At 46.9% G+C, this 27,955-nt stretch overlaps 1 protein-coding gene across 2 annotated transcripts; it reads left to right on the top strand.

The window, feature by feature from the left end:
- Positions 1–27,904, top strand: Hal (histidine ammonia-lyase). 2 transcript variants are annotated; one of them, XM_050145525.1, is made up of 20 exons: positions 1–326; positions 873–933; positions 1,038–1,065; positions 1,388–1,462; positions 1,565–1,637; positions 1,744–1,810; positions 2,368–2,405; positions 3,038–3,163; positions 5,693–5,832; positions 7,916–7,963; positions 8,816–8,963; positions 10,266–10,361; positions 10,473–10,531; positions 11,940–12,020; positions 14,650–14,715; positions 14,792–14,957; positions 18,102–18,236; positions 22,811–22,919; positions 23,018–23,087; positions 25,033–27,904. In XM_050145525.1, the coding sequence occupies exons 1-20, from the start codon at positions 80–82 to the stop codon at positions 25,171–25,173; spliced, it is 1,974 nt and encodes a 657-aa protein (XP_050001482.1). In that variant the 5' UTR covers positions 1–79; the 3' UTR covers positions 25,174–27,904. The 2 variants fall into 2 exon arrangements, with proteins under 2 accessions (XP_050001482.1, XP_050001483.1); XM_050145526.1 differs by lacking the exon at positions 10,266–10,361.
- The last annotated feature ends 51 nt before the right edge of the window (positions 27,905–27,955 follow it).

Raw genomic sequence — 27,955 nt, 5'->3', positions numbered from 1 at the left:
AAGGCTCTGCAGTCTGGGACAGTAGGGAAGGAGCCAGCGGCCTGTTGCTCAGAAGGGCTGTTCCAGTGTCAGCCGAGCCATGCCTAGGTACACGGTGCACGTGCGTGGGGAATGGCTGGCGGTACCCTGCAAGGACGGGAAGCTCTCTGTAGGCTGGCTGGGCCGCGAGGCTGTGAGGCGCTACATGAAGAACAAACCGGACAATGGCGGCTTCGCCTCGGTGGATGAAGTGCGCTTCCTCGTGCGCCGGTGCAAGGGCCTGGGCCTGCTGGACAATGAGGACCTGCTGGAGGTGGCCTTGGAGGACAATGAGTTCGTAGAAGTGGGTAAGTGGCCCGCAGGGGAACGGGTTGAGCTGCCGGAAGTCACCCTCATCACAGGGGAAATGATGGGGAAAATAGGCTTGCGCACTTGGCCTGGGGGAGCCTTAAGCTAAGCTTCGCATTCGCCCTGTCTTCAGCCTGCAGCAGATGTAGAGAGGCAGATCTTAAGTGACAAGAGACTGCACTTGAACCAATGCTGCAAATCTGAATCCCCTTGCAATCAGTTTCCTTCTTCCATTAGATAAATCTCCTCGGGCCTGAGGCTGGCAGCACAGGGGTGCCGAGATTACAGATTTAGAAGTGACCACCGGAGCAGGCGTGGAAGCCAGCCAGAACTGATCTTCCACCTACCGCCCCTCGCCTGCCTGTCTGTGTTATTGCTTTCCCCGCATAGAGACGCTAAGGCCACGGGAAACTGTAGGAAGTCACGTGGCAGCAGCCATGTTTGTGCAATGCAAGCTCAGTGCATGGAGGGGCCATTCCTGGGTCTGGCAGCAGTCCAAATGGTCTGCAAGGCCCCTATCTCCCCTCCCCCCTTTCTCGTTTCAGTCATTGAAGGCGATGTAATGTCTCCCGACTTCATTCCCTCGCAGCCGGAAGGAGTTTTCCTGTATCCTTTCTGCATCGTCTTTAGTCGGCACTGGGGGCTGGGCCTGCCATGGTGGGACTGGGGCTTTCCCACTCTGGCCAGTATACTCCTTTACCTGGCTTCAGATACAGCAAATACCGGGAGCCCGAAAAGGTAAGCTGGGAGCTACAGTTTCTTTCTGTGGGGAAAATGAAGTCTGGTGACACAATACCCCTCTCCTTTTACAGAGGAGAGGGTTCGTACCTGAGTGAATGCCACACGTAAGGACAGGTTCATCCAGCTCCGAGTTGCTCCTACAGGGAGCCTGGCCTCCGACTTTTCTTACCCAGTCTCTTTATGAGCCGGGCATGTTTTTAATTACCACGGCAATGCCTCATGGTAGATATCATAAGATTATCTTCGGCATCAGACTGTGTCCAGGGCCACCCCTTAGAAGCTGCCCCCGGCTCACTGAGATTTCACTCCTTCTGTGCAGTACATTGCCTTGGATGGGGACAGTCTGAGCACAGAGGATCTGGTCAACCTGGGGAAGGGGCGTTACAAGATAAAGGTACGCGGGAAAGGTGGGGAAGGGAAAGGAGGCCAGCTCCCTGCCGTTTCCACCGGCCACGGAAGACTTTCACAGGCTCGCTCTGGCCAATGCTTTCCCTAGCTCACTTCAACTGCCGAGAAGAAGGTGCAGCAGTCCAGGGAAGTCATCGACAGCATCATAAAAGAAAAGACAGGTACCGTTTCCTCTGGGTGCCCTGGCGTCGTTTTTATGGACAAACGTAAGAACAAAACTTCCATCGAATCTAATCACGAGGGTGTCTGCTTACTTTTTTATTCCAGTTGTGTACGGCATCACCACAGGTTTTGGGAAGTTTGCCAGAACTGTAATCCCCGTCCATAAGCTACAGTAAGTCTCAGCTGCACGTCCTCGCCACCCTCCTGCCCCGACTGCGATTTCGCCTCCACCAAGATGGTTCACATTGGCTACATTGACATTCATTGAGCAGTGACATTCAGTGAGACCAGTGGTTCTCAACCTTCCTAAGGCTGCGACTCTTTAATACAGTTCTTCACGTTGTGATGACTGCAACCATAAATTTATTTCATTGCTACTTCATGACTGTAATTTTGCTACCGTTATGAATCGTAACATAAATATCTGATATGCAGCTATAAATATCTGGTATGTGACCCCTACAGCAGTAGCCACCGATACATTGAGAACCATTGCTTTAGACCAAGCCTTGGGTAACAAGTGCGCACACAACCCTGTGAGACAGCCACTCTTCTCGTGTATCTTGGTGGACAGTGTGAGGCTTGAGCTGACTTGCACCCAGCTTGTCACGAGCGAACCAGATCTACCGTCCCCTGCCCATCTGAAGCCGTAACTCTTGTTCCCTTCATATTCCCAGCCGAGGGAACGTGTTCACCCAAGCAAAGAGGGTTCTCACCTTTCTCTTCCAGGGAGCTTCAGGTCAACTTGGTTCGTTCCCATTCTTCAGGTAAATTGTTCCTAGTATTGGGTGCCTCCTAAATCACCTTAGATCACCTGATTGACCAGCATAGTGCTACCAGCTACATCAGCTCATGTGTTCCGAATGCACGCCAGGGGCCAGGTGCTAGGGACCCAGGAGTGTGAGCAGATGACGTTAGACCAGACCAACCTTGTGCTACAGCTCAGAAGACAAAATGGGCCAGGTGGAGGGATGATAGGAGCTTAAGATAGGAGCATGTATGCAATCCTTTGAAGAGAGTGTTGTGCTTTGGGGAAAGAACCAAGGCTAGTATTGGGGGCGTGAGCTAGGTAGGTTAAGCTCTGGGCCCCTCATTCTGAAGGGGGCTGTGTCAAGGCCTCTCTGCAGTATTCTGAAGGTGTGTAGGCAGGTGTAGGCAGGTGAGGTTCACTGAAGGGCTCTAGCAAGGAATCGAGAAGGAGAACTGGGTCTCTAGCTTAGTCTGGATGAGGTTTGAGGAGCCAGACAGGCAACAGGGAGGGCCATCCATCCAGCTTCAGAAAGCCAAGAGAAGACTGGCAAAAGTAGGGAAAGACCCAAGAGGTGAGGGTGGGCAGGAGGTGAGGGATTTGGTTTTGAGGGTTTTTTTTCTTGAAGAAAACGACAGTTCTGCTTTGTAGGTGTTGGGAAGCCACTCAGCCCTGAAAGGTGTCGGATGCTCTTGGCTTTGAGGATTAACGTTTTAGCTAAAGGATACAGCGGGATTTCCTTGGAGACCCTGAAACAAGTTATTGAAGTGTTTAATGGTAAGGCACTGACTCCTTCGTTGGGCCTTCCAGAGAAGTTGGCCACACCCCAAAAAGTATATTGGGATGACTAGATGCCAAGGCTAAAGAGAAAAGAATCGAGATGAGTGTAAAACGGGTTTGGCAAGAAGGAGAACCAGTTGTCAAGTAGCAAGAATGGCAGCTCTAGCTGTTCCCACAAATGTCAACCTATCTTGTGGTATCGTATGAGATAAACGTGAGCCCTACCAGTATGCCAGTAAGTTCAGGCCTACACAGAGCTTGCCTTCAGTGGTGCCCACCTATGATCAGAGAAATGGCAGCAAGTCATCCATAAACATGATTCCTGGATTCTGTCCATCCCAAAGGCAGAGAGGTTCCAGTTGGTACCCAGGAATCTGTACTTTTAATGCTCCACGCCCCCTCCCTCCCCCTCCGGCCCCATGATGGATAAGTGGTACTCACACATGAAAATCTAACTTTGTAAAAAGGTAGGTCAAAATGTGAAGAGGTTAATGATTGACTTGGCCCATGAAGGCCACTGTGGGATGGGACATGACGCCACGCAACTCAGTCCTTAAAGGGGAGGCCAGATTTGCAAGGCTCAGGAAGCTGCCCCTTTACACAGCTAAGGATAAAACATGAGGTCGATGGGAATCCTAGGGCTCCTTGGGGGAAAGGGATGGGAAAAGACACAAGGTCTCACAGTCACGCAGAGAAGACCAGACACCTGAGCTGCTCTGCAGAGGGCCCAGGGGACTCATAAGTGTGACACACTGACTAGCGAAGGTCACGATCTACAGGCTATAGGGCTATTTACACAGATCTGTAGTGATCACATCTACAAGCTCGGCTCCACCACAAGCCTCAAACCCCAAGACAGTAGAGCTCCGACTTTGAAGGCACCCGTGCTCCGATAGATGCATTTAAGGCACCTCTGCTTCCCTGATGCTCTGAGAATTCCCCAGGTCACCTGTAGTCTGGAAACTAGCCCATGGTTGGCACTGACGTGTCTGACTGATGTCATTTAGCAACAACTATGGAAACAGTCACCATGAAAGGGCTTTATTTTAGGAAACAGAAGCCTCCTTTTAGGGGGTAACTTTTGGGGAGACTTCTGAAAAATAGCACATGCTTATCCATGAGCGGGCATAGTGTATGGGGTGGTAAGTGAACGACCAGAGACAGAGAGAGTTTTGCCTGTAAAGTTATTGTTAAACAATTATGTTATTAGTACTTTGGTCTTTGGTGTGTACAGATGGAGACCACACTTTGTTTCCCAGCCACCGAGACCCAAATAATTAATAATAACTATATTAATTACAACACTGTTTGGCTCAGGAGTATTCCTGGCTATCTCTTATATTCTAATTTAACCATTTTTTAAAAAAAATATTTATTTATTCTGTATACAATATTCTGTCTGTGTGTATGCCTGCAGGCCAGAAGAGGGCACCAGACCCCATTACAGATGGTTGTGAGCCACCACGTGGTTGCTGGGAATTGAACTCAGTACCTTTAGGAAGAGCAGGCAATGCTCTTAACCTCTGAGCCATCTCTCCAGCCCCCTAACCAATTTCTATTAGTCTATGCATTGCCACGTGGCCGTGGCGTTGCTTCATTTTCTACATGTCTTGTTTCCTTGGAGGCTGGCTGGTGTCTGACCTGACTCTGCCTTCTTTTTGTCTGTATCTCTGCTCGAATTTCCCACCTGACTTTACTCTGCTAAGTCATTGGCCGAAACAGCTTTATTCATTAACCACTAAAAGCAACACATATATAGAAGGACATCTGACATCAAGAGGTGCGCCGTGTCCTTCTTTCTAAAGTAGACATTTTACTTTGTAAAAAGTAAACACATGTTTTAAAGCATTCTCCAACAGCTTTTATTGGCTGCATATAATCTGCTCACATGAATGTCCCTTAATACTGTATCTTAATGATTTCTAACGTTTTGCTCTTAGAAACCAGGATGGGACCATCAACAGCTAGTTTATAATTGTGTTTCTGAGATACCACTAGAACCCTAAGAGTGACGTCATGACAGCCGAGCCTCATGTCCTTCCCTCTGGAAGCCTGCCCTCCATACACACACCTTCCATCGTTCGTTCGTTCGTTCGTTCGTTCGTTCGTTCCTTCCTTCCTTCCTTCCTTCCTTCCTTCCTTCCTTCTTCTCTCCCTCCCTCCACACTCACCTTCCTCTTTCATAACAACTTAGCTGGTTCTGCTCTCTCTCTCTCTCTCTCTCTCTCTCTCTCTCTCTCTCTCTCTCTCTTTCTCTCTTGGTTTTTTGAGACAAGGTTTCTCTGTGTAGCCCTGGCCATCCTGGAACTCACTCTGTAGACCAGGCTGACCTAGAACTCACAGAGATCCAACTGCCTCTGCCTCCCAAGTACTGCCTAGTTGTGCCTCCGAAATGATCATTCTTGGATATGTATTTTCCAAATTACTCTAAACTGTTGGAAATGAGGATTGTCCTCACTGGCAAAGCAAGGATAATTACAACGGTGCAAGCCCTCTTGAGGTCACTGATGCCTGCTTCTCTTTCAGCCTCCTGCCTGTCATACGTTCCAGAGAAAGGAACTGTGGGTGCCAGTGGAGATCTTGCGCCTCTCTCTCATCTTGCTCTGGGACTCATTGGAGAAGGAAAGATGTGGTCCCCAAAGAGCGGCTGGGCTGATGCTAAATACGTAAGCCTCACGTAACAGCTTCCTCCATAGTGATTCTCCTCCGCTGGAGCCAGGAGACTGGCGTGTGTTCTCTCACACCTTCATGGCTGTCCAGTTATAGATGAATCAGACTAGAAAATATTGGCTCCCATATTCCCCTGCCAGCATCCAAGATATGCAGATCTGGGTGGGAACGTATAGTCACTTGTTTTAGTTTCAGAAATTTGCTCTGCACTCACGAGACTACTGATGCCCACTGGGGAGGTCACAGTGGGTCACAATTGTATTGGGGAGCTTACCTTACAGGTGAGAGTTATGAAAGACAGAGCCTGCTGTGTGGTCTCTAGAAAGCACAACCTGTTGTTGAGCTTGTCAGGAAGGCATGTTTTACATGAAGCTTGTGATGGTTTCTTCCTGAACAAATCTCAGCTGAGCAGCCCACCGCATTGTTTAAAGTGTCCTCTGTGAGTAGATACGAGGCACCCAAACAGTAAGTGAAAGAGACAGAGGATTGGGACTGGAGAGATGGTTCAACGGTTAAGAGCACTGACTGCTCTTCCAGAGGACCTGAGTTCAATTCCCAGCACCTACATGGCAGCTCGCAACTGTCTGTAACTCCAGTTCCAGGGCATCTGGCACCCTCACACAGATATGCAGGCAAAATACCAAAGCACATAAATTAAAGAGAGAGAGAGAGAGAGAGAGAGAGAGAGAGAGAGAAATCATGAAGGAGGAAGAAGAAACTAGATTGTCCCTTGGGCTTTGGGAGGATCCAAGTTCAAGGTCATTTTTCTCCCGTGCAACCTATCTTGGTTCTGTCTCTGTGGACAGTGTTTCCTCGGCCACCTTAATGTGGCAGCCAGCCTGACCCTTGGTCAACAGCAAATCCAAACACACCCCACCCTGGCTAAACTTCTAGCATTTTCCTCATGTTTAGGATAAAGATGTTGACTTCAAGAGTGTTGTTTTCCATGTGATCCTCATAGCCCTTCCCACCCCAGGGTCTCGATGGCAGAAATGATAGAGTTAGCTTGCAGCTGGAATGTGCTCTGGGCTAAGCAGAAGGCACAACACTTAGTTCCTTTTCGTTTCTTTTATCCTGAGAAGTCCTCTAGGAATCTACCCTCTCTGCTCCTCTGCTCCTTTCTTCCCAAGTCACCCACACATAGGTGGTTACGTCTTATTTGTTTCCCAAGCACTCAGCCCTTGTGTGGCCTGGGTGCCCTGAGCTTCTGTTTCTACTGTGTGTACCCTCAGCCCAGCTCAACACCCTGCAGTGGGAAGTGCTCAGACCCTGAGAAATGAACAGAGTTAATAAAGAGGCAGCTGTCTGTCTTTCTCCCACTTTGACTCCATCTTTCTTTCCCACACCAGGGGAATCTCATGTAGCAGCAGCTTTTACTTCTGTTACCTGAGAGAAATCGTATTCTGTCCCCTTCCTCTTGGAATTCTGGCTCTATCTAGTTGAGGGGCTTCCATAACCTCCTCTTCCTTGGTGTGGACACATTTGCTCCTAAGCTTTTCCGTGAGGTTCTGTTGGTGACAGAGCATGCAGAAACAAGGGTAAAGGACCATCTGAGGTCATGCTTTGGATGCAGAAGCATGTATATAGACAGCCAGCCTGGAGCCCAGCATTAACCGAGTAGGTATATCAGGATGAGGAGTCTCAAATATTGATACCCAACACAGGAACTTGAAAGCAAAACGTATTCTTCTCTCACCCCCCTTTGGTTTTTCAAGACAGGGTTTCTATGTGTAGCTTTGGAGCCTGCCCTGGAACTCACTCTGTAGACCAGGCTGACCTTGACCTCACAGAGACCCACTTACTTCTGCTTCCTGCGTGCTAGGATTAAAGGCGTGCGATGCCTTCGCCCAGCGCAAAACATATTCTGTAGGCAACCAAGTCCTTGCTTCAAAAGTCCACAAGTTCTTTAAAAAACTAAGCCTGCTTCCTCACTAAATAAACATAGTTGCTGGCCCCAAGAGCCTGGCATAATCTTTTATAAGACAAACTTTGGAACTGAGAGTATTTCACTGGGCTCCGTATGAAATAAAATATAAGCTGGTATTTCAACTTATGTTCATGCTTTTAATCATTCAACAGGTCCTAGAAGCCCACGGGTTGAAACCAGTTGTTCTGAAACCAAAAGAGGTAAGTCACTAAAGAAAAACTTGCTTGTGTGAGCGAATCTTTACATATGCAGTTTTCATCCTTAATGGCAGCCTCATCAGTTCCTTAAACACAGTTTATGTGTTGATTGACAGCTACAAAAGGACTCCTCTGTGAATAGTTAAAATTAGTCATGCCACAAGTCCCCGAGGGTTCTCCAAGAACATAAATTTCAAATATAGTTTTCTAATGTTTTTAATAAGAACTGCTTAGTCAAGGTCCCTTATGATGTTCTCAGCCACAATTTTGGACCAAGAATGTTTTAGGATGTCTTGAACATGATGGAACTTTGGACCAGGATAGTCTTAGGATGTCTTGTCTGTGATGGAACTTTGGACCAGGATAGTCTCAAGGTCTAAGTCTTCTTGTCTATGATGGAACTTTGGATCAGGGTAGTCTTTGGATGTCTTGAACATGATGGAAATTTGGACCCAGACAGTCTCAGGATGTCTTGCTTATGGCGGTGAGAAGCTATTAAAGAATAGAACACAGAGGGCTGAAGATGCTCCACACATTCCAGAGTGCAGGGCCACACGGTGCCTTGACAAGGGAAGTCAACAGGTACCCTTTGGCCCTATCTGTGCTAATGATTCCAGATATGACGCCGTTCAAGCTCATGAATATGCACACCTAGCCCACACGTGTGAAAACACACAGACACACCAGATATGATGCCACTCAAGCTCATGAATATTCACGCCTGGCCCACACGTGTGAAAACACACAGACACCCAGTTCAGTCAACTGGCCAGTTTCTCTCCTACAAGGACAGATCTCCTGTCTGTGGGTTCGTTACAAAGAACACAGTAAGAAACCTTTCTCCCTTTCCCACAGGGCCTGGCACTCATTAACGGGACCCAGATGATCACTTCCCTGGGCTGCGAGGCCGTGGAGCGAGCCAGCGCCATTGCCCGGCAGGCTGACATTGTGGCTGCCTTGACCCTCGAGGTGCTGAAGGGCACCACCAAAGCCTTCGATACTGGTCAGCAGGCTCTGTTTATTTACTCATTCAACCAGGGTGACTTGGTTGACAGAGGTGGAGGGGGTGAGGGGGCAGGGAAGAGTGAGAAGACGCAGGTGCTCCTAATATACCCAGGACTGCCACAGCTGCACCTGAGTTCTGTTACGTTCAGTCCTATAACAATGACATTCTGGGTTTTGTTTTATTGGAGACAAGGTTTTTCTGTAGCTTCGGTGCCTGTCCTGTTGCTAGCTCTTGTAGAACAGGCTGGCCTTGAACTCACAGAGATCCGCCTGCCTCTGCCTCCCGAGTGCTGGGATTAAGGTGCGCCACCACCGCCCAGCTAACAGCTACGTAGTGAAGACAGACACTAGGAAACCTGCTCCAGATCACGGGTGATCTGGGCATGCCAAAGTAGACATTGCTTTAGGAGTCAGTGTGTAAGACTTGAAACTCCAAAAGGGGTGTGGGGGGGGGGCGCTGCAGAGAACTCAGTAGGTAAAGATCTTGTTTTGTAAGTGCAAGGATCTAAGTTCAATCCCCAGAATGGACATTTTAAAACTTGTTGTAGTGTGTGCTTTTAATGCATTCCAGAGCTCAGGAGATGGAGACAGCAGATCCCTGGTGCTTGCTGGTCAGCCCAGCTTCCTTGATGAGTTTCAGGCTAGTGAAGGACTCTATTCCAAAATGAAAAATAAGGGAAAGGAAGGTGAACGGTGCCTAAGGAATGACACCTACGCTTGCTGTCTGGCTTCCATACATACATTCATATATTCTCGGGCACCTGTGCATGTGCGCGTGCACGTGTAGACAGACACGCGCACATGCACACACACACACGTACGCACACACGTACGCACACACAGAGATTGCAACTGCCCTGATAAGAAAATTGGGAAGGCGAAATGATATAAGTATCTGTATCTCATCTAGGAATTAATGAATATCAAAGGCTCCGTGTTAATACGTAGAGCGGAAAATGTACAAAACAGACTTGGTTAAATTAAGCCACCACACACGCTCTCTGTTGTCACCAGTCCAGGTCCTTCAAGGGTGGGCCTGGGGTCTTGTGTCACGTTCCTAAGTGTACTCCGCCAACAGCTTGTACGCCAACATCTACAACAGAGCCAATCGTGCAGATACAGGAAAATTTCCCTTTGGGTTGGAGTATTTAATTCTGTATGATGAATGAGAACTCTCGGGACTTTAGAGGGGCCTGCCAGCACCGTGGATGGTCCTGAACCCTCTGAATTGCACAGACTTTTTTTTTTTTTTTTTTTTTTTTTTTTTTTTTTTTTTTTTTTTTGCCTCCTTCAATTCTAGACATTCATGCTGTCCGCCCTCACCGCGGGCAAATTGAAGTCGCTTTCCGGTTCCGGTCCCTCTTGGACTCGGATCACCACCCATCAGAAATCGCAGGTCTGGACGAGTTTGTCTGAGTGGGCTCGTGGGTGCTGTGTGTGTTGGGGAGACTAGTAATGTGTTGCCTGTTTTCTTCCCCACAACCCTCCCCCGCCCTTCCTTGCCCAGAAAGCCACAGGTTCTGCGATCGTGTCCAAGATGCATACACCTTGCGCTGCTGTCCACAGGTAAAGTCAAGAAGCAGGAGCCCAGCAAAGGCTTGTTCCCCAAATTCGGGGGGGGGGAGTAGAAAAAGAGGAAAGATTTAGAAAATCATGTCGTGGCCAAATGTAATCCAAATCTCTCTGCTGCTTCTGTTAAAAAATATGCATTTTATGTCCATTTCTCTTGTGGTTATCAGCTTCTTTCTGGGTCAGCTGGACTTCTCATTTCTTGACCTCCTGTGTTGATACACTACGATGGCTAAGTAGCATTGGAGAGTCTCACTGGCTCTTCCTGTAGGGAAAAACTATAGTCAGTCAGTCAGGAATGTTCAAAGGAAAGCGATCACTGAATTCTGCCTTTCAGAATTCAAGTGTCCATGGGGCATGTCTCTTCTTCCTCTTACTATCACAAATGACTCTGGCACAATTTTAAGACGTGGGTGCAGCTGCTTCTGCATCATCTGACTGACGAGGAGTTACAGACGCCTCGGGAACCGAGCTGTCACTCAAGTTCTGGTCGTCAGACTAAGAGGGCGTTTGCCCTCGAGCAAATCCCTCACTGCCTATGACTCAACAAGTGCTATCTGATGAGCTTATTAAACAGTAGCTCAGAAAAAAAAAAAAAAAGTCTACGGGAGAACTGCCAAATCAGCTGAACTGTAAGACTAAGTCCTGGTTTAAGAGCCCCTGCTATTCTAAGAATGATGATTGGCTCCAAATGATGGGCTACATTATCAGTATCTTCCAAATACTAATTCACTGAATTTTCCCGACTGTGAAATTGATACTTTCTCCCAGTTTGCATCCAGGACCCGATGAACGGGGTTCAGTACCCTCCTTGCCCAAGATCATAGCATAGATCTTATCTTCTGGTCTTCTGAGAGAAGCCAGAAGTGTACCATGGCTGGCCGTCCTGGGGCAAGGTGCAGGGTGGCAGCTTTCCTTGTGAGCATCTTCAGTGTGATGCTTTATGCTTCTTGACGTCAAACCCTGGATGGCTACCGCCTGGGTGATCTCTGCGAGTCATGTCCAAGAGAGGCCTATAGTATCTTATTTACTTCTTACAAACAGAAAGTAACTGTCATTGTCTACTTCCCAAATCACTGCTTCAACCAGAAATCTACCTTGCCTACATCCTACCACCGGCATGAAAATGCAATTCTTTACGGCTAGGGCTGGCGCATTTTTCCTGTACTGCAATGTTTTGCATATTAGTCTAATATTTTTTGTATTTATTTTATATATTATATTAATGTATTTATTCTAATTTGTTTTACTGAGAACTTGTCAGTTGTCTTCATATCCTAAAGGAGCCAATTATACTTGTTATGATCTTAACTGCAAGGACTGGAGATGGCGTTTTACAAGAATATTGGCATTCTTATTGGATAATAACCATATACATTATTTGTTTATTTATTTTGCGCTTTAGGTCCACGGCGTGGTGAATGATACCATAGCGTTTGTGAAGGACATCATTACTACAGAACTGAACAGTGCTACAGACAATCCTGTATCTTTTGAATGTTCTACACGGTTGCAGCTTTCTTTAGCTGGCTGTGTTAGGGTCTGTGTCGAATTAGTCTGTCTCCAGGTAGACATTCCTGGAGCTGAACACTTGGTGGCTTCTCCTAGGTCAGAGTCGGTAAGTGGCAGAAACAGACACGCGAACGTAGGTTTTGAGTTTAGCTTTTAAAATTGACCCATAAAATACTAAGGCAGCATTTGTGGATATGTTTCACCAAGGCACTGGCTGAAAGTCACTGCTGAGGTTGTGATTAGCGCCTCCTAGGCTGGCCTTCCCTTCTGCAGCCTGGTTCTAGTGATGCAGGATGCACCGAGCAGAAAACGACATGCTAGCACATCAAAGTGTTCCCGGTGACGTAAGGCTTCCCCATCCTCAGGTTTCCTTCTGGCGTGGACTCTACTCGGGCCACAGTATACGGTATCTGTATACACGGTTAAGAAGGCTTTCATTCCTTGTGGAGGGGGCTTTTTCTCTTTGGCGGGATGTCTTTAGCCTAAAGAGTCTGTTTTTTGTTTTTTTTTTTTTCTCTTTGAAGCTGAGCTAATTAGTCAGGGTACAATCTTCCCTGAGACATCGCTGCCTTTGAAAACAGGCAAGCCTCTTAAGAACCCTTTTCTTCCCAATCAGGGAGAAGCCGCCTAGGGAGCCACCGTGAGAGCAGCTCACAGCCCTGGTGAGCAGATGGCGGGTTACCCAACAGCTGTGGCACGCTTCTCACTGAGGCTTGAGGGTGCTTTTTCCGTAAGCCTACCTTAGGATTTTGTTCTATGTTCTCCGAGGTTGCTTCATGAGTTCAAACCGGTAGTCGCTAATCCTTGGGATTACGAATCCGTCACACATTCTAGAAGGAACAGCGTTTTTTATGCATGCTGTGTGTGTGATCTTGCTCTTCAGTGGTACGGGGGGGGGGGGGGGGATTCTATACCGGCATAGTTAGACCCTTAAGGGTAACTCAAGTGTTAAAACGGAAAGGATTAGCATGAATTTGCTGGTTATGGATGACAGATTTTTATTTAATTTTTCTCCCAGCCATAATTTCAGCCAAAAGTCCCCTAGCTTCTTAATAAAAGAGTCTTGATTGTGGATGAATTTTCAGCGAGTTGAGAATACCTCTAGTCCCGATGTTCCCTGAGAGGACAGGTTTCTCTGCGCTGCCCTGCACGTAAAGAGCAGCCAGTGCAGAAAGGTGGGTGTTAGGGAAGTTGGAAGTTGCTGGAATTCTAATGACTAACAAAGTTGGGAAACAATAGAATAATACGACATGTTACCTGTGACACCTAGTACAATGTAAATAGTACATAAATAGTTGTTTTGTTGTATTATTTAGGGAACAATGACAAGAAAAGCCTGCACACACTCAGTATAGATACAACTTTTTTAAAAAAATTATTTATTTATGTAATATTTTAAACATACATTGGTCCTTGCTTGTATGTATGTATGTATGTATGTATGTATGTGTCAGGGGGTGGGATCCTCCGGAACTGGAGTGACAGACAATCTTGAGCAGGCAATATGGTTGCTGGGAATTGAGCCTGGGTCTTCTGGAAGAGCAGTCAGTGCTCCTAACTGCTGAGTCATCCTCCAGCCCCGACCCAGTTTTTCTTCTGAATATTGTCATTAGAGATTGGCTCACGCCACAGATTCAAGCCCTGATAATGACTAGGCAAATATATTGTTCATAAAGCCCAGAGGGAAAACGTAAGCTTTTGGAACCAGGATGGAGGGCCTTTTGCTAGCTTTGCCTTGTGCCTGCTGGCTTCAACAAAGTGTGCGATAGATTAGGACTATCTCTAGGGGTAATCACACTCCGAGAGTCCAGAGTTCCCTCCTGCAGAAGGGGGTCTTTAGGACCTGTTGGCTACTGAACACTAGTACAGGGTCTCCGAGGACAAGTGGGGAAACAGTCCCAGCATGGATCATTCCAGGTGTTTCCAAGGGCGCTCTATCAGCCAGATCTTCAATTCAACAGCTTCTTCTCCGGAGCCTGGGCTCGCAGCTCCACAGGAGAAATAGAATTCGGTTTTAAACCAGGGGTTCGTGTTAGTGGTTTCAGCTTTTGAGTACAATTGTTAAATTGGTGGAGTAGAAAAGTAGGAATTGATACCGCAGATCCCAAGAGAAAACGTTTCATATCCCATGGTCTCCAATTATTTGTATACAATTTACCATGTGTGTCTGTGTGTGTGTTGTGTGTCTGTGTGGAGTGGTGTGTGTATGTCTGTGTGGTGTGTGTGTGGTGTGTTTATATGGTGGGTGTGTGCTATGTGTCTGTGGTGTGGAGTGTGTGTGTTGTATGTCTGTGATGTGTGGTGTGTGTATGATGTGTGTGTCTGTGTCTTGTGTGTGTATTGTGTGTCTATATGGTGGGTGTGTGTCTGGTGGGGGTGTATGTGTTGTGTGTCTGTGATGTGTGTCTGTGTGGTGTGTGTATGTGTGTGTGTGTGTGTGGTGTTTGTGTGTGTTCCTGTCAACAATTGCTTCCAGGAAGACTTATCTTCCCTCTATCTGTACAACGACTGCCACTTCAATACCAAACATAAGCAGATGGGGGTAGGAGTCACCCTTGAAGTGAGCAACAATGTTATGTGTAAGCCTTAACCTGTTTTGAAAGATGGTCTTTGCCAGTCGAGGAGAGACGATTTCGGGAGGAAACTTCCACGGTGAATACCCAGCCAAAGTAAGTTTTCTGACTGGGCTCCTGACCCCGGAAGTACATTCCGAAGCCGGCCAGCTGAACTGAACTGTTCTCTTAGGCCCTGGACTATTTGGCCATTGGCGTCCATGAACTCGCGGCAATCAGTGAGAGAAGAATCGAAAGGCTGTGCAACCCTTCACTCAGCGAGCTGCCTGCCTTCCTGGTGGCTGAAGGAGGCCTGAACTCTGGCTTCATGATAGCCCACTGCACCGCAGCAGCCCTGGGTAAGGACAGCACCCTTTGTCAGAACACAAGCCCTGCCCCGGAGAGCCTTTCCAGATTCCCTCAAAGAATCACCCTCTGCCTTGGAATGAGCTCTGCTGCTGCTTCGCTTTCCTGTGCCTCCTACCTCGCATGCCTAGCACAGCAAACAGGCCGAATCTTCACACTGTCTTAGAAAGCATAAGACCTAAACCATGTAATGCTGCAAGATAATAATGCAACCGTGAAGTATAAGTGGAAAATGGCCCCAGAGAAAACAATCCCAACATTACATTTGAACTTTGTCTATTTAGCTTTTCCCCCAAAAAACAATCAGAGGAAAAAAAAAAGACAGAGACAGTTATAGTTGATGGCAAAAGTTGAACCAAACTGAATGCTTAAACTTTGGAGATCTTCTACTAGACACACTATCTATCCACTAAAAGGTTAAGATGGGCTCTAACATATAAAAATACTTCCAGCTGGGTGTTGGTGGCACACGCCTTTAATCCCAGCACTCCAGATGAGGCAGAGGCAGGTGGAACTCTTTGAGTCTGAGGCCAGTGTGGTCTACAAGAGCTTGTTCCAGAACAGTTAGGGCTGTTACACAGAGAAACCCTGTCCCCAAAACCACACAAATAAATAAATAAATGAACACTTCCAAGAAGCAATATGCCTCTTGGAAACTGAGCTCAGGGCAGCTGGTTTCCTATTCGAAACCACAAGGAGTAGATAACTAACCCATCAGAAGGATGCCCGCCACAAAGTTAGTACCAGTGGCCTTGCTTATTTCCCCTCCCTTAACCATAGCAACAGGACCAGGTGGGAGGAGACACTGTTATTACCGCCATTGGCCAGGCGAATAATCGGAGAGCCCAGAAGCTGAGTCACTTTTCCAATATTGCATAGTAATTGGATGCAGAGCAGAACTCAAATGCAGTCATATTTGGTACCCAACTTCGTGCACTCCCTTCCGCGAACTCCTTTTTATCAGCACCACCACCACCATCATCATCATCACTTCAGAGCTTTAGTAACAGGTACTTTCGGTTCGTCAACATAAGTTGTAGGCTTGTTACAACTGAAAAACCTTCAACGGCATATTGAGAAAAAGCAGACATTAATAAATAACAAATAAGTAAATAAGTAACAATAGCAACAGAACCTTTATTTGTCATGATCCAAAAGAGATATCTTTACGTTAAAAGTATTTATTCTAACCATGTGTCTCATAGATAATGCAGATAGTTCTTTCTTACCCGGTTGAGTGGAAGAAAACCAAGTCCTTCAGGTCGTTGGCGCCCATCTTCTTATTTCCTGTTACCAGAATGCCGTGCCTTGCTTTCCTCGTTGGAGAGCTAAACCGCTTGATGGAATGACTGATAGGCCTTCATTTATTCAGGCCCGCCCTGCTCAGTCCTCCATGGGTGGGTCGCCCGCTTGCTTCTCTTTGCCGTCTTCTTGTGGTCTTGTGGCGTAAGATTCTCTGGGTATCTGGGTTGTCCCTGAAGCTGCAGCTCTTTGAGGTGGCTGCCGACCTTGGGTCTCATCTCCATGGCTCTCCTTCCCCTCACCCTTGCTGTCCTCTGTCTTCTGGGATGAGGGCCCCCGTGGAATCACAGCCTGTGACCCCAAACACAGCCTGTCTCACTGGTCTACCTTGCTGTCTTGCTCTCCGGGTGTCAGCACCCTCTTTTTAGTCCTCCTGCGCAGGAGGCTTAGGATAGGGTGGCCCCTACATGTCGAAAAAGGAGAACCTCTATCTAGGATAAGGTCGGCATTATTGGGCCTGGCCTTCTGATCGTTCGGTCTTTCTCCAGCTCTCATTATTCTGGTAACCCTCATGGTAACTGCATGGAGAATCTCTACCACATAAAGAGAGTACAGGCTATGTCTTTACTGCCTTGGGCTTGAATTCTGCCAGGGGCTGTAACCTTTCCTGCCTCAGCAAATCTTTCTTGGTGTCAATCATCTCAGTGAAATGAACCCCTTTATTGTTCGGAAAACCTTCCTTCCCAGGCAGGAGCTGTTGGTATGAGGCTGCCTGGGGTCCTGGCCTTGATGCTGTTGGTTGCCATGATGGCGGCTGTGATGCACCGCAGCAACTGTGACTCCTCTCAGGGTGTGAGGGTCGTTAGGCTGCTGGGGCATTGGGGTGGCTCAGGGTTCATACGAGTCCACTCTCTCTGTTCCTGCAGCTGATCCATATCAAGAACCTTGTGTTCATCAGTACATAATCTTAAAATAGAGTAGCCAAATTCAACAACCACAAAAAATGCAGGATGCCCAGTTCTATTTGAATGACTTAGCATCGACTTATGCTAAAGCAAAACCAAAATAACAGCAACAAAACCAACCAAACTTTTTTTTTTTTTTTTTTTTTGAGACAGGGTTTCTCTGTGGCTTTGGAGCCTGTCCTGGAACTAGCTCTGTAGACCAGGTTGGTCTCGAACTCACAGAGATCCGCCTGCCTCTGCCTCCCGAGTGCTGGGATTAACAAACATTTTTTAATTCAAAAAATTCCAATTTAGCTGAGCATCTTGTATTTTCTTTAACAATACTACCTCAAAGGACTAGGTAACATGATGGTTAATTAAAAGTGTCTGGTGGAATCTAACCCCCAGATCTGCCATTTGTAACCAGTATGGCGCCCGGCCTCTCCATCCTCCTGATACTGCCTCGGCTGCATAGACTCCATTATGGTGGCTGTGCCTTACATCTGGCTGACTTGAGTATTACATGGACTGCTTATCCATACACAGTCTTGGAGCTCTGCTTGGCTTCATGGGTCAAGGCCAGAGAGATGGCTCAGCAGTTAAGAGCACTGACTGCTCTTCCAGAAAACCCAGGTTCAATTCCCAGCACCCATATGGCAGCTCGAGACTGTCACTCCAGTTCTGGGGGATCCCACACCCTTACACAAACATACATACACGCAGGCAAAACACCAAGGCATGTTTAAAAAATACATAAATAAATACATTTTTTAAAAAAGCATTGAACTGTATGTTTTTTTGACTGTGCCTCAGCACCATTTGGTGCTTGGGTCATGATCAAGACTCCCTGGAGAGGTCCTTCCATGCCGTGGAGACTCTGAGGGAGCTGTGTGATGTTTTGGCTGCATTCCTTTTTAGGGCCGCTGCCTCACTTGCTCTGGTCTCTTTCAGTTTCTGAGAACAAGGCTCTGTGCCACCCTTCGTCGGTGGATTCACTCTCTACCAGCGCTGCCACGGAGGACCACGTCTCCATGGGAGGATGGGCAGCCAGGAAGGCCCTCAGGGTCATCGAGCATGTAGAACAAGGTAAAGCCGGCCCTGGGAGGTGGACCTCACTGGGAAACTGGTTTTCTGGGTCTTTCTCAGAATGGAATAATCACCGCTCACTGAGTCAGTGTTTTTTTGGAAACTTCTCCCTTGAAGTACAGGGTGCAGGTCCTCTGGCCCCTCCTAGAAACACTAGGGAGAAGGGGGGGGGGAGTGTGGCTAAAGGCTTTCTAGGTGATTCGATCCCTCACTGAAGATGAAGAACTACAGAACTACACAGAGACAATCTGACTCCTTGTGTAACTATTTTAATGACGTGGGGGTTTTCTTGGCTTGTTTTAATATCTGGAAGTGGAGAGGACCATGAACCCTGGCAAGCCTCAACCGACTCAAAAGCCCAAACGTTTGCTCCCTGTTTTTTGTTTTCCCAGATTATTTTCAGGCAAATCTCCATGTTGTTCATGTATACTTTCTCTTCAACATGAATGACTCCAGGTTGGAGAGATGGCTCAGGGATTAAGAGCACAGAATACTCTGGTAGAGAACCAAGTTCAGTTAACAGAATCCAGACCAGGTGACTGCCTGGAACTCCAACCCTGGAGGCATCTACCACCTCTGGCCTCTGTGAGTCCCAACATTTATGCACACGTAAGAACGTGTGAGCACGCGCGTGCACACACACTTGCTTTTTCCTTTTATTCAGTCTGAGACCCCATTTTGTGGGGTCGTGTCACCCACATTCAGGGAGAGGCTTTATCCCTCAGGTGAACCTCGCTGGAAACGCTGTCACAGACACGTGTAGAGTTTTGTCTCCAACGTGATTTTAAGTCTGTCTGGTCAAGATAACTGTGCTGGTTGGTGTAGTTTTGTTTTGCTTCGTCGATCTGATACAAGCTAGAGTCATCTTGGAGGAAGCAACCTCAGCTGAGGAAAGGCCTCCATAACAATGCCATGTGGGCAAGTCGGGGGGAGGGCATTTTCTTGATTATTGATTGCTGAGGGGGGGATCCAACACCCTGGGGACAATGACACCCCTGGGCAGGTGGTCCTGATGGTATAGGAAGGCAGGCTGAGCAAGCCACAGGGAGCAAGCCAGTGAGCAGCACTAACCCTCCAGGTCTGTATCGTGTTAATTGCATGCATGCTTTCAGGGCTGTTTGGTACTGGACAGCCGGTTGGTGCGTTCCTCAGTAGGGAAGACTCATTTCTTCTCAGCATGCCTAAATTGTCTGTAGCTCTTCCTGTAGGCTTTTCCAAATCCCATTAACAGGTCGATTTGTGCCGTCCTCATTCAGCTCCTTTTATCAGCGCTTTCCTCTCAGGCAGGACTCCACACCACACCCAGCAGAATTAAACAGCCGAGTCCTGGTATCAGCCTCAAATACAAACCCCAAGCCTCCCAGCTGCAGGGCCTCAGCCTTTCCTTTGGGCTGGTTCGAATGGGGACTCCAGGCCCCCCGTTTTAAATCCTATCATCCTGGTTCCAGGCTTCGTTTACTCTAGAGTCATCCTCTACCCCTTGTTTTCCTTCTGGCTTTTGACTCAGCAAGACGCCAGGCTAGTTTTCTGGCGGGAGACGGATGTTCTGGATTTTCCGGTAGCTTCTTCGTGATCTTGCTCTCATGTTTTCTATCCCTCGGGCATTTCTGTTGTTGTGACATCGATTCCAAAGATTTAATGAGTTGTAGACTCTCCCAGTTGACAGAGATAAATCACTGGGAGAGTCGTGTTAGGGCCGCCCTCTGGCTGCCTTCCCAATTGCCGCTCACCTTTGGTGAGAGTACAACAGCCCTCCATTAAATAGTATCTCCTTAAGTTCCTGAGCTGTCACAGAATTGCTCGAGTTCTGTCACACAAGGAAAGAATAGCATAGGCTAAAGATGTGAGTTGATTTTTTTTGTAGAGTTATATTCTATCATAATTCACCTCACCCCTTTAAAACATGTGGTTCAATGGTTCTCATATATTCACTGAATTGAGCAACCGCAAATCTTAGAACATTTCAAAAGAATGGATTTTTTTTTCATTCCAAAAGAAACCCTGTAGTCTTCAGTTCATCACGCCTCATCCTCCCTATTTCCTCCAGTCATAGGCAACCACTATATTAGGTCCCTATTTATAGATTTGCCCTCTATGAGACATTTAATGTAAATGGAGCCACACACACTACGTGTTCCTTTAGTCCGGTTTCTCTTACCTGGCACACTGCTTCCAGGTTTGTTCCTGTTCTAGTGTGTGTTAGCGCTGGTTTGTTTGGCTTTGGTTGTCCTAAGTAACACAGTTACTGGATGCACTCACGGTGGAAAGACTGGTTTGTTTGTGCCTTTTGGCTGATGAGAATATTTTGGGGGGAGGTGAGTGTTTTCATTTGTCTGGACTGGAATGATGGTGCCAAACAGTTGCTCTTCACTCATCCTTATGGGAGGTGGAGATGGCTTTCCATGGCGGGCGCACAATGGTATGTGCCTACCGGCCGAACTTAAAGACGCCCGTTTCTCCACGTCCTCGGTAGTTCTTGTTATCTGCCTATCATAGCGTGTTCATCTGAATCCATCACCTCCTTCTGCTTCACCTCCTATGCATTTGCCACGCATTACAAAACAGAGCGAGCATCCACAAATGCAATTTAGGCCACACCATGCCCCAGTTCGAAAATTGCCAGTTACTTTCCAGCACTCAAAAACCATATCCACCCCACTTCCTTAGGCCTAGAAGCCTGGCACGATCTGGTATTGGACTCTTACCCCCTTCTCTCATGTCGTCTCCATCCTCGAACCACAGTGTTGTCCTGTGATGCCAGGGAACACATCACCAGCAGCTCCGACTCCAAAGATTTCTGGTCCCTTCTCACTCCAACCACATAGCTAAACAAACTTCTTCTCACACATCTTCCTTGGCTGGAGCTACTACAGCAGCTACCATTTTTCCTTCCTTTGTTTTGTTTTGTTCTGATAGCACTCCATACCTCTGATATAGTTAGACTTGTCTATCTTCCCACAATGGCAAGGGTCTCATCCAGCTTGGCCATATCGCTAGATATGATTCGGATTGATTGCTCAAATGTTCACATGGCGGTAAATGGTTGCCTAGTTATTTAGCGCTGTTCTCTCTGCTTACACCATGAAAGGGGACTCAGCAATAAGTACGAATCGGCTGTCTTACAAACACAGCCATTACTTAAGTTTGTTTTGATTACAGATGTTCGGCAAATCCCTTCAAATTCTGGAATCCAGTAGTGCTGGCTGTAAGTGTGAGATACGAGGCTGCTTATCACAGCGCCCACTCCCTGTCCTTGCTTAAGCAACTAGCACGGGAGTCTGGAAAGTGTAGAAAGGCACCTGATGCTTGAGCAGAGCATGCAACAGAGTGGGCGAGGTGCACCCATCTCCTGCCCTTGCAGAAACCAGCGTCGGCTCAGAGGAGCAAACAGTGGCCAACCTGGCAACTCTTTGTGTTAATGAACAAGACACTGAAGGGCAGAGTTACGGGAGGAGAATACAAGAGGCTGGTCAAGTCTGAAGGGACCAAAAATGGCGTCTTCAAAGCAGAACCCATGATTAAGACCTGAATAACATATGGCCGTGTGTGTGTGTGTGTGTGTGATACACACATACACATATATATGTGTATATATATATATATATATATATATAGAGATATATATATATATAGAGAGAGAGAGAGAGAGATATAGAGAGAGAGATTGAGGGGTGAATGAATTAATGTTATGTTGGAAAAGGAAAGCGTATACAGAAAGTAAGTTGTTTCGGGATGCATTACAGTGACGACACGGGACATCCAAGGACAGATGCCAAAGTGCTTCAGGAAGGCACTGCTGGATGATTGACGGTCTGTGCTCTGTGTACAGAGGTAGCTGGAGGTGATCAGGGGTATGAGGTGCAGAGCGTGGTCTTGATGAAGCAGTTGCATCGGGGAATGGAAGAGGGCTTGAAGTATAACGGCCGACTGGAAGAAGGAAGGAAACCGGGTCAAAGGGAACGCCTTCAATAACACAGGGCAGCAGAGTTCTGAAGGGAGGGAAAGAGTACGAAGTCAAGACAATTCTAGAGACAAGGCCATGCTTTTAAACTAGCCCCCTGGTAGGTAAAACACTAGACGTGTTTCCAGTGTGACGAGTAGCTTATATATTTGCAATATACCTAAGGAGTACTGTTATTTATTTGCTTAGGATATTTTATTTCTTTTTAGTTCAAAGTAACTTTTTATATAGTATATTCTATATATATATAAGGGGAGTTCTATATATATGAGGGGAGTTTCCCCTCCCCTCATCTCCTCCCAGATCCTCTCCACCCATCCAACAAAACACCTTTTTTCTCTCCCCCTAGGAAACAGAAAGACCAATAAAACAAATAACAGACCGGACTAAAATAAAGTCAAGCAAACAGAAGAAAAAGGGGAAGAAAGCACATAACACTGGTTGTAATAGGTGAACGTCCGTAATGGACGTTTGTAATGGCAGGCAATTTCTTTCTCTCAATACACAGAAATCACCCAGAGTTGACTCCTGGTAGTTGCAACTCTGGGTGATTTCAGCTCCACAGGATGAAGCCAGACTTGAACCAACCGCTGCTTCCATGTTTCTGTTTTAGTGTTGGCCATCGAGCTCCTAGCTGCCTGCCAGGGCATAGAGTTTCTACGCCCCCTGAAAACAACCACTCCGCTGGAGAAGGTTTACGACCTGGTGCGCTCTGTAGTCAGGTAAAGTCAACAGGTCTCCGGGGCCCACTCCATTTCAGAACGGTGGATCTCTATAGAGGCAGGCGTGTGGCTGATGGCTTGATCTGCTTTCTCTGAAGGCCCTGGATAAAAGATCGCTTCATGGCCCCGGACATCGAAGCAGCCCACAGGCTACTTCTGGAGCAAAAGGCAAGCTGACGGCTTCATGGCTGTGGGAAAGTGAATGGGGGCTGGGTGTGGAGAGCTGTCTGGGCCTTTCTCTCCTGACTGTTCCCAGGGAGAGAACACAGAGGGATAGAGCTGATTTGAAAGGTGACCAGCTGATAGCCCCCCAAAGGCCCAGGTTGAATCCAAATACCGACTGTGGAAGGATTAGAGGCAGAAATAGGTTTTAAATGGAATGAATGTGGAGGCAGTATTCCTGAGGAGTTAACCTTCTCTACATGCCCTCTGCCCTGCTAAAACACGTCATCCTGCTGATGTTGGCACAGCTGCCACCACCAAATGAAGACGACCCTGTAAAGTCCCAGGGTTCCCTTGTGTCCCTGCACCTGCCTGGCTCAGCAAGATCATTTTCTTTACTGCTTATCTCCTCTGATTATATCGGCCAAGGACTTAGGCAATTGATACAGGTGCCTTAAGGGCGGGTCAGCTTTCAAAATGCATACAAACAAAAAATACATACACCCTATGCAAATTAATACATATGCATATTTTACATATGTACTTATACGTGTCTCATGCATAATGTGTATGCATATGCAATCCATATACCTTTTACATATATGCCATATATACATACACACATTTATATATACATATTTATATATATTTTTATATACACACATACACACTTTTATATGTATGTAAAGGCATATTTATATACACACATACATATATGTATATACACATTTATGTATACATATGCATACACACATTTTATATATGTACAAACACATATATACATTATATGTATATGCACACATTTATATATACATATATACATGCACATTTTATATATATGCAAACACACATATATATACACACACATATATACACACACACACTTTTATATACACACACACACATTTTGTTTTAATGCTTTAACACCTTTAGAGTCATTAGAGTCCCATTCCCTAGAATCTCTTGATTTCCCTTAGAGCTGTGACCTTGTTCTGGGGGAACAAACTTGCCCTTGAAACTTCACGTCTCTGATTTCAGGAGGTGCACCCCATGTCCTTTGAGGGAACACGTCTTCCACGAGGGCCTAGCCTGTGAAGAATACATGTTCTTTTTCAGATTTGTTTCAGATAGTATCTCATGCTATGTTAGCTCAGGCTGGCTCAAGATAACTGAGCAGCTCAGGTTGGCCGCAAGTTCACAGCAGTCTTCTTCCCTCAGTATATTCTAGAACCAAGGGTGTTAGGATTCAGGCAGGGGCCACCATGGCACGAGCTAAGAGTTTATTTTGTGAGGGCATAGAACGGGAAAGATTCCTTGGCTGTCAGGGGCCACTGGCAGAAAGAAAAGAAACTACACACCGAAAATGGGGCCTTAAGGAAATAGGTTGGTAGACGAAGAGGAAACCCTGGCCATGCATGTGACAGTCTTATCATCGTATACAAACCTAGCTTCCATCCCATAGTTCTCAGATGAAGGTGGAAGCTGACTCTGGCTTGTCCCAGGGGATGCTTATGGGGCTGGGCTACAGGCTGTATACTGCATACTGGTGGCCATAGAAACACAACCTCGGAGGAACTCATTGGACCACCTTTCAGCTCCCAAGCCTCATGCACTGTCCTATCCGCCAACCCTGAGTAAGCATCCAGGATTTCGCTCTGAGCTGCCAAGGTTCTGTTTGGTTTTGTGGATTTGCTTGTTTGGCTCTGGAGTAGGAAGCAGCTTAAAACCCTTTACTATGTGAGCTTGGTTTTGGACTTTGTCCTTAAAATCCTTTAATGCAACTAATTGACACAGAATGTGTCAAATGGCTCAAAATGTAAGCAAACAAGCTGCTACACGTTTGGCCAGGTATGGAGCACGCTTTTGGTTTGGGGTGAAGCTCTGATTTCTTCATAGTGCGGGGAAACAACCTTGTCTGTATTTTGACTGTGTTTCCCTCCTTGCCTCTCAGGTTTGGGAAGTTGCTGCACCATACATTGAGAAATACAGAATGGAACACATCCCGGAGTCCAGACCACTTTCTCCAACTGCGTTTTCATTAGAATCCCTGCGAAAGAATTCAGTCACCATCCCCGAGTCCGACGATCTTTAATGGGCTTCCTCGTGGTGGGGCACATCGGATGTGCCTGAGTCCAGCACAGCAGTGGTGTGCCGAAGGGGAGGCCCAGGAACTGCCCATGATGTATAGAACTCATCTCTTTTCAAACATGCTCTGGTTAGGCCCGTGGCAGAATGCAGCCGCTGGCTCCAGAGCCTTGTTGCCATGGTGGCTGGCTCGAGAGCCTTGTTCTTGTTGCCATGGTTCAAGGAGTGCTGGCTGTCTTTAGGTGGTGGCGTTTTCTTTCTTGGCCCATTCGTTTTTTAAGGATGGCCATAATTCCTTAGGTCTGTTTTTACTCGTAGTCTTAGGGAAATCATTATTTCAGAACATTCTTCTTAAAAACATTAGATTTTTGTGAACTTCTAAAAGCTTATCTATAGAAACTCTTGACTGACTTTCTCCGATCGATTGGACCATACCATAACCTGACAAATATGCCTCAATTCAGAGTTTGTTCTTAAGCCTTTCCTCCTTCTGCTAATTGAATCATAGAAAAAAAGTCTTGAGCAAGGGGAGCTAGCTCAGGGGGTGCATGATTGAGTTCATAGTGAGGATCCAAATTGAGTTCAGATCATGAGCTTCAATGTAAAAAAAGCCGGGTGCGGTAGTATGCACCTGAATGCTGGGGGGACAGAGGTGGGCAGCTCCTGGGGTCTCACTGCTCAGCCCGTCTTGCAGAAATAGTGAATTCCAGGTTCCGTGAGACACCCTGCCTCAGAGCAATGGTGCAGGAAGTGCTAGACAAAGACATATAACATTTACCTTCTGGGCTCCACATGTGCACAGGAGCAAGTGCACATGTAAACATACACATTCACACACACACACACACACACACACACACACACACACACGAGGAGGGGAACAGGTTTGAAGCCATTAACTACAGAGGTTACCAGTTCTTTTCTGGGGAGTTGCTTTTGGTTCTTCTCTGTGCCCTGTGCTTTAATCACCCCTCAAAGAATGAAAAGGAGTTAGGGGGTTGAACATAAAGATTGCTCTGGCCTCGCCATGCCTTCCGTATTTCTCCACGCACTACACATATCTCCTAAACGCTTGGTCATGTGCTCAAGTTGAAGTTCCAAGTTAGTCCTGTCCCCTCCCATAACTTAGTACTCCATTCACCTGTCTGTAATAACTTTGCTAAGCATCCGCCTGTTGCACCGATGAAGCATTTGGGTGTGGGGGTGGGAGCCAACCCACTGCCAGCAATAGGTAATCATTAAAATTTGAGTTTTGTTGACTCAGGTCAGATGGGGCCTTCAGATACGTTGCCCAATCTCTGGCTCTCCCTCAAGCAGATAAAGAAGACTGTGTAAGTGTTCAGAAGGGTCACGTGACCTCGTGACATCCCAAGGCAAAGATCAATGACTTTATACCCATCACTGTAAAGGTGTACAAAACCCTGCGTGTGCAAGGGTCTGGAAGTGTGGCTAGAAAGACTGTAGTTGGTTAGCAGAAAACACATGCCAGCATCCCTCCCTGATCACGGACTACAGGGGTGCAAGAGGTAACCCCCAGTCCACTGCCACTCTTCTGAGCATGCCTTGTTCACAATCACTGCCTTCAGCAACTCAAGAGGTGAAAAAGGGCCCAGGAACAGGCTTAACTGCAGGTTATTCTTGGTGTTGCTTTTTGTTGAATGTCAACACACACACACACACACACACACACACACACACAGAGCTTACTCATTCTACCCAAGCTGCAGCAGAGGCAGCGAACCCCAGCAGAGAGCTGTTCCCAGTTCGGCAATGCTGGCTTCCTGTCCACCTCTGTCTTTCTTTGACAGATGTCATCCCTAGGTTTTGTATAGAGCTCTGTTAGTTCCCAGTCTTCAAGAGTATATGGGAGATAAGGGGCAAGCTGTGTCAATGGCTTGCTATCATGATGTTCTTTGACTGGGGAGAAATTGAGCCTAGGGACATGCACTGGCAGTGAGCTGCACTCCTATCTCCTACTTTTATTTGTTTTGAACAAAGTTTAGCACCTAATATTTGCTTTTCTGTTGCTGTGAGAGAACACTGGGAACAAAAGCTGCTTTGGCAGAGGAAAGGGTTTCTTCCGGTTTACACTCCCATGGACGGTTCATCACCGTAGGCAGTCAGGGCAGCAATCTGGAGGAATGCCGCTTGCTGCCTGTTGACTCTTAATTATTTTACACACCCCAGGCCCAGTTGCCTAGGGTTGGGGCCACCCACAGTGGGTTGGGTCTTCCCCACCAATTACCAATCAAGATAATCCTTCACAAACGTGACCACAGGGATGTAGGCGGTCCCTCAGCTGAGCCTTCCCAGTTGACTCTAGGCCCTAACAAGGTAAGAACTGTAGTTTACTAGGACTCACCTTGACCTCTTTAGACAAAGCGAGGGGAGCTAGTCAGGTTTCTGAAAGACCCAATCAGAAAAAGCTAACAGATCTGAGACAATGTGCTAAGCCCAGGGCCTTGCCTGTGGAGAGGTGGCAAATGAGCTGGCAGATCAGGGTTCCCTTCCTCGGGGTGCTTGGCTGGGTTTCTTCGCTGAGGGCGGTAGGAGAACGCGAGTCCTCAAGCATAAAGTTTGCCAAAACTTTTGTTGTCACATCTGCTGATTCCCTAGTGGCCAACACAAGCCGCGTGGCAAACCAGAGCCTGATATTATACGGCATAGACATATGACTTAGAATACATTCTCAAACCATCTACCCAGTTCATAAAACCTAATAAACATGTGGAAAGAGATACGTTTCGTACAATTTTACTTGTGTTTTATTTTTGGGTCTGGCCATTGTA

The sequence above is a fragment of the Alexandromys fortis genome, unplaced genomic scaffold (genome assembly GCF_014885135.2).
Source record: "Alexandromys fortis isolate MF-2015 unplaced genomic scaffold, M_Fortis_MF-2015_v1.1 scaffold_50, whole genome shotgun sequence".
NCBI classification, from domain to species: domain Eukaryota; kingdom Metazoa; phylum Chordata; class Mammalia; order Rodentia; family Cricetidae; genus Alexandromys; species Alexandromys fortis.
Note: the sequence above shows the minus strand (reverse complement) of the source record. Positions and strands in the feature narration are given on the sequence as shown.

Bases quoted from the DNA above. Each gene is read 5' to 3' on its own strand.
- Hal (XM_050145525.1), top strand. From the start codon at position 80: ATGCCTAGGTACACGGTGCACGTGCGTGGGGAATGGCTGGCGGTACCC. The intron at 5,833-7,915 runs GTAAGCCTCACG...ATCATTCAACAG, and splicing joins GCTGGGCTGATGCTAAATAC to GTCCTAGAAGCCCACGGGTT. The intron at 12,021-14,649 runs GTATCTTTTGAA...CTGTTTTGAAAG, and splicing joins ACAGTGCTACAGACAATCCT to ATGGTCTTTGCCAGTCGAGG.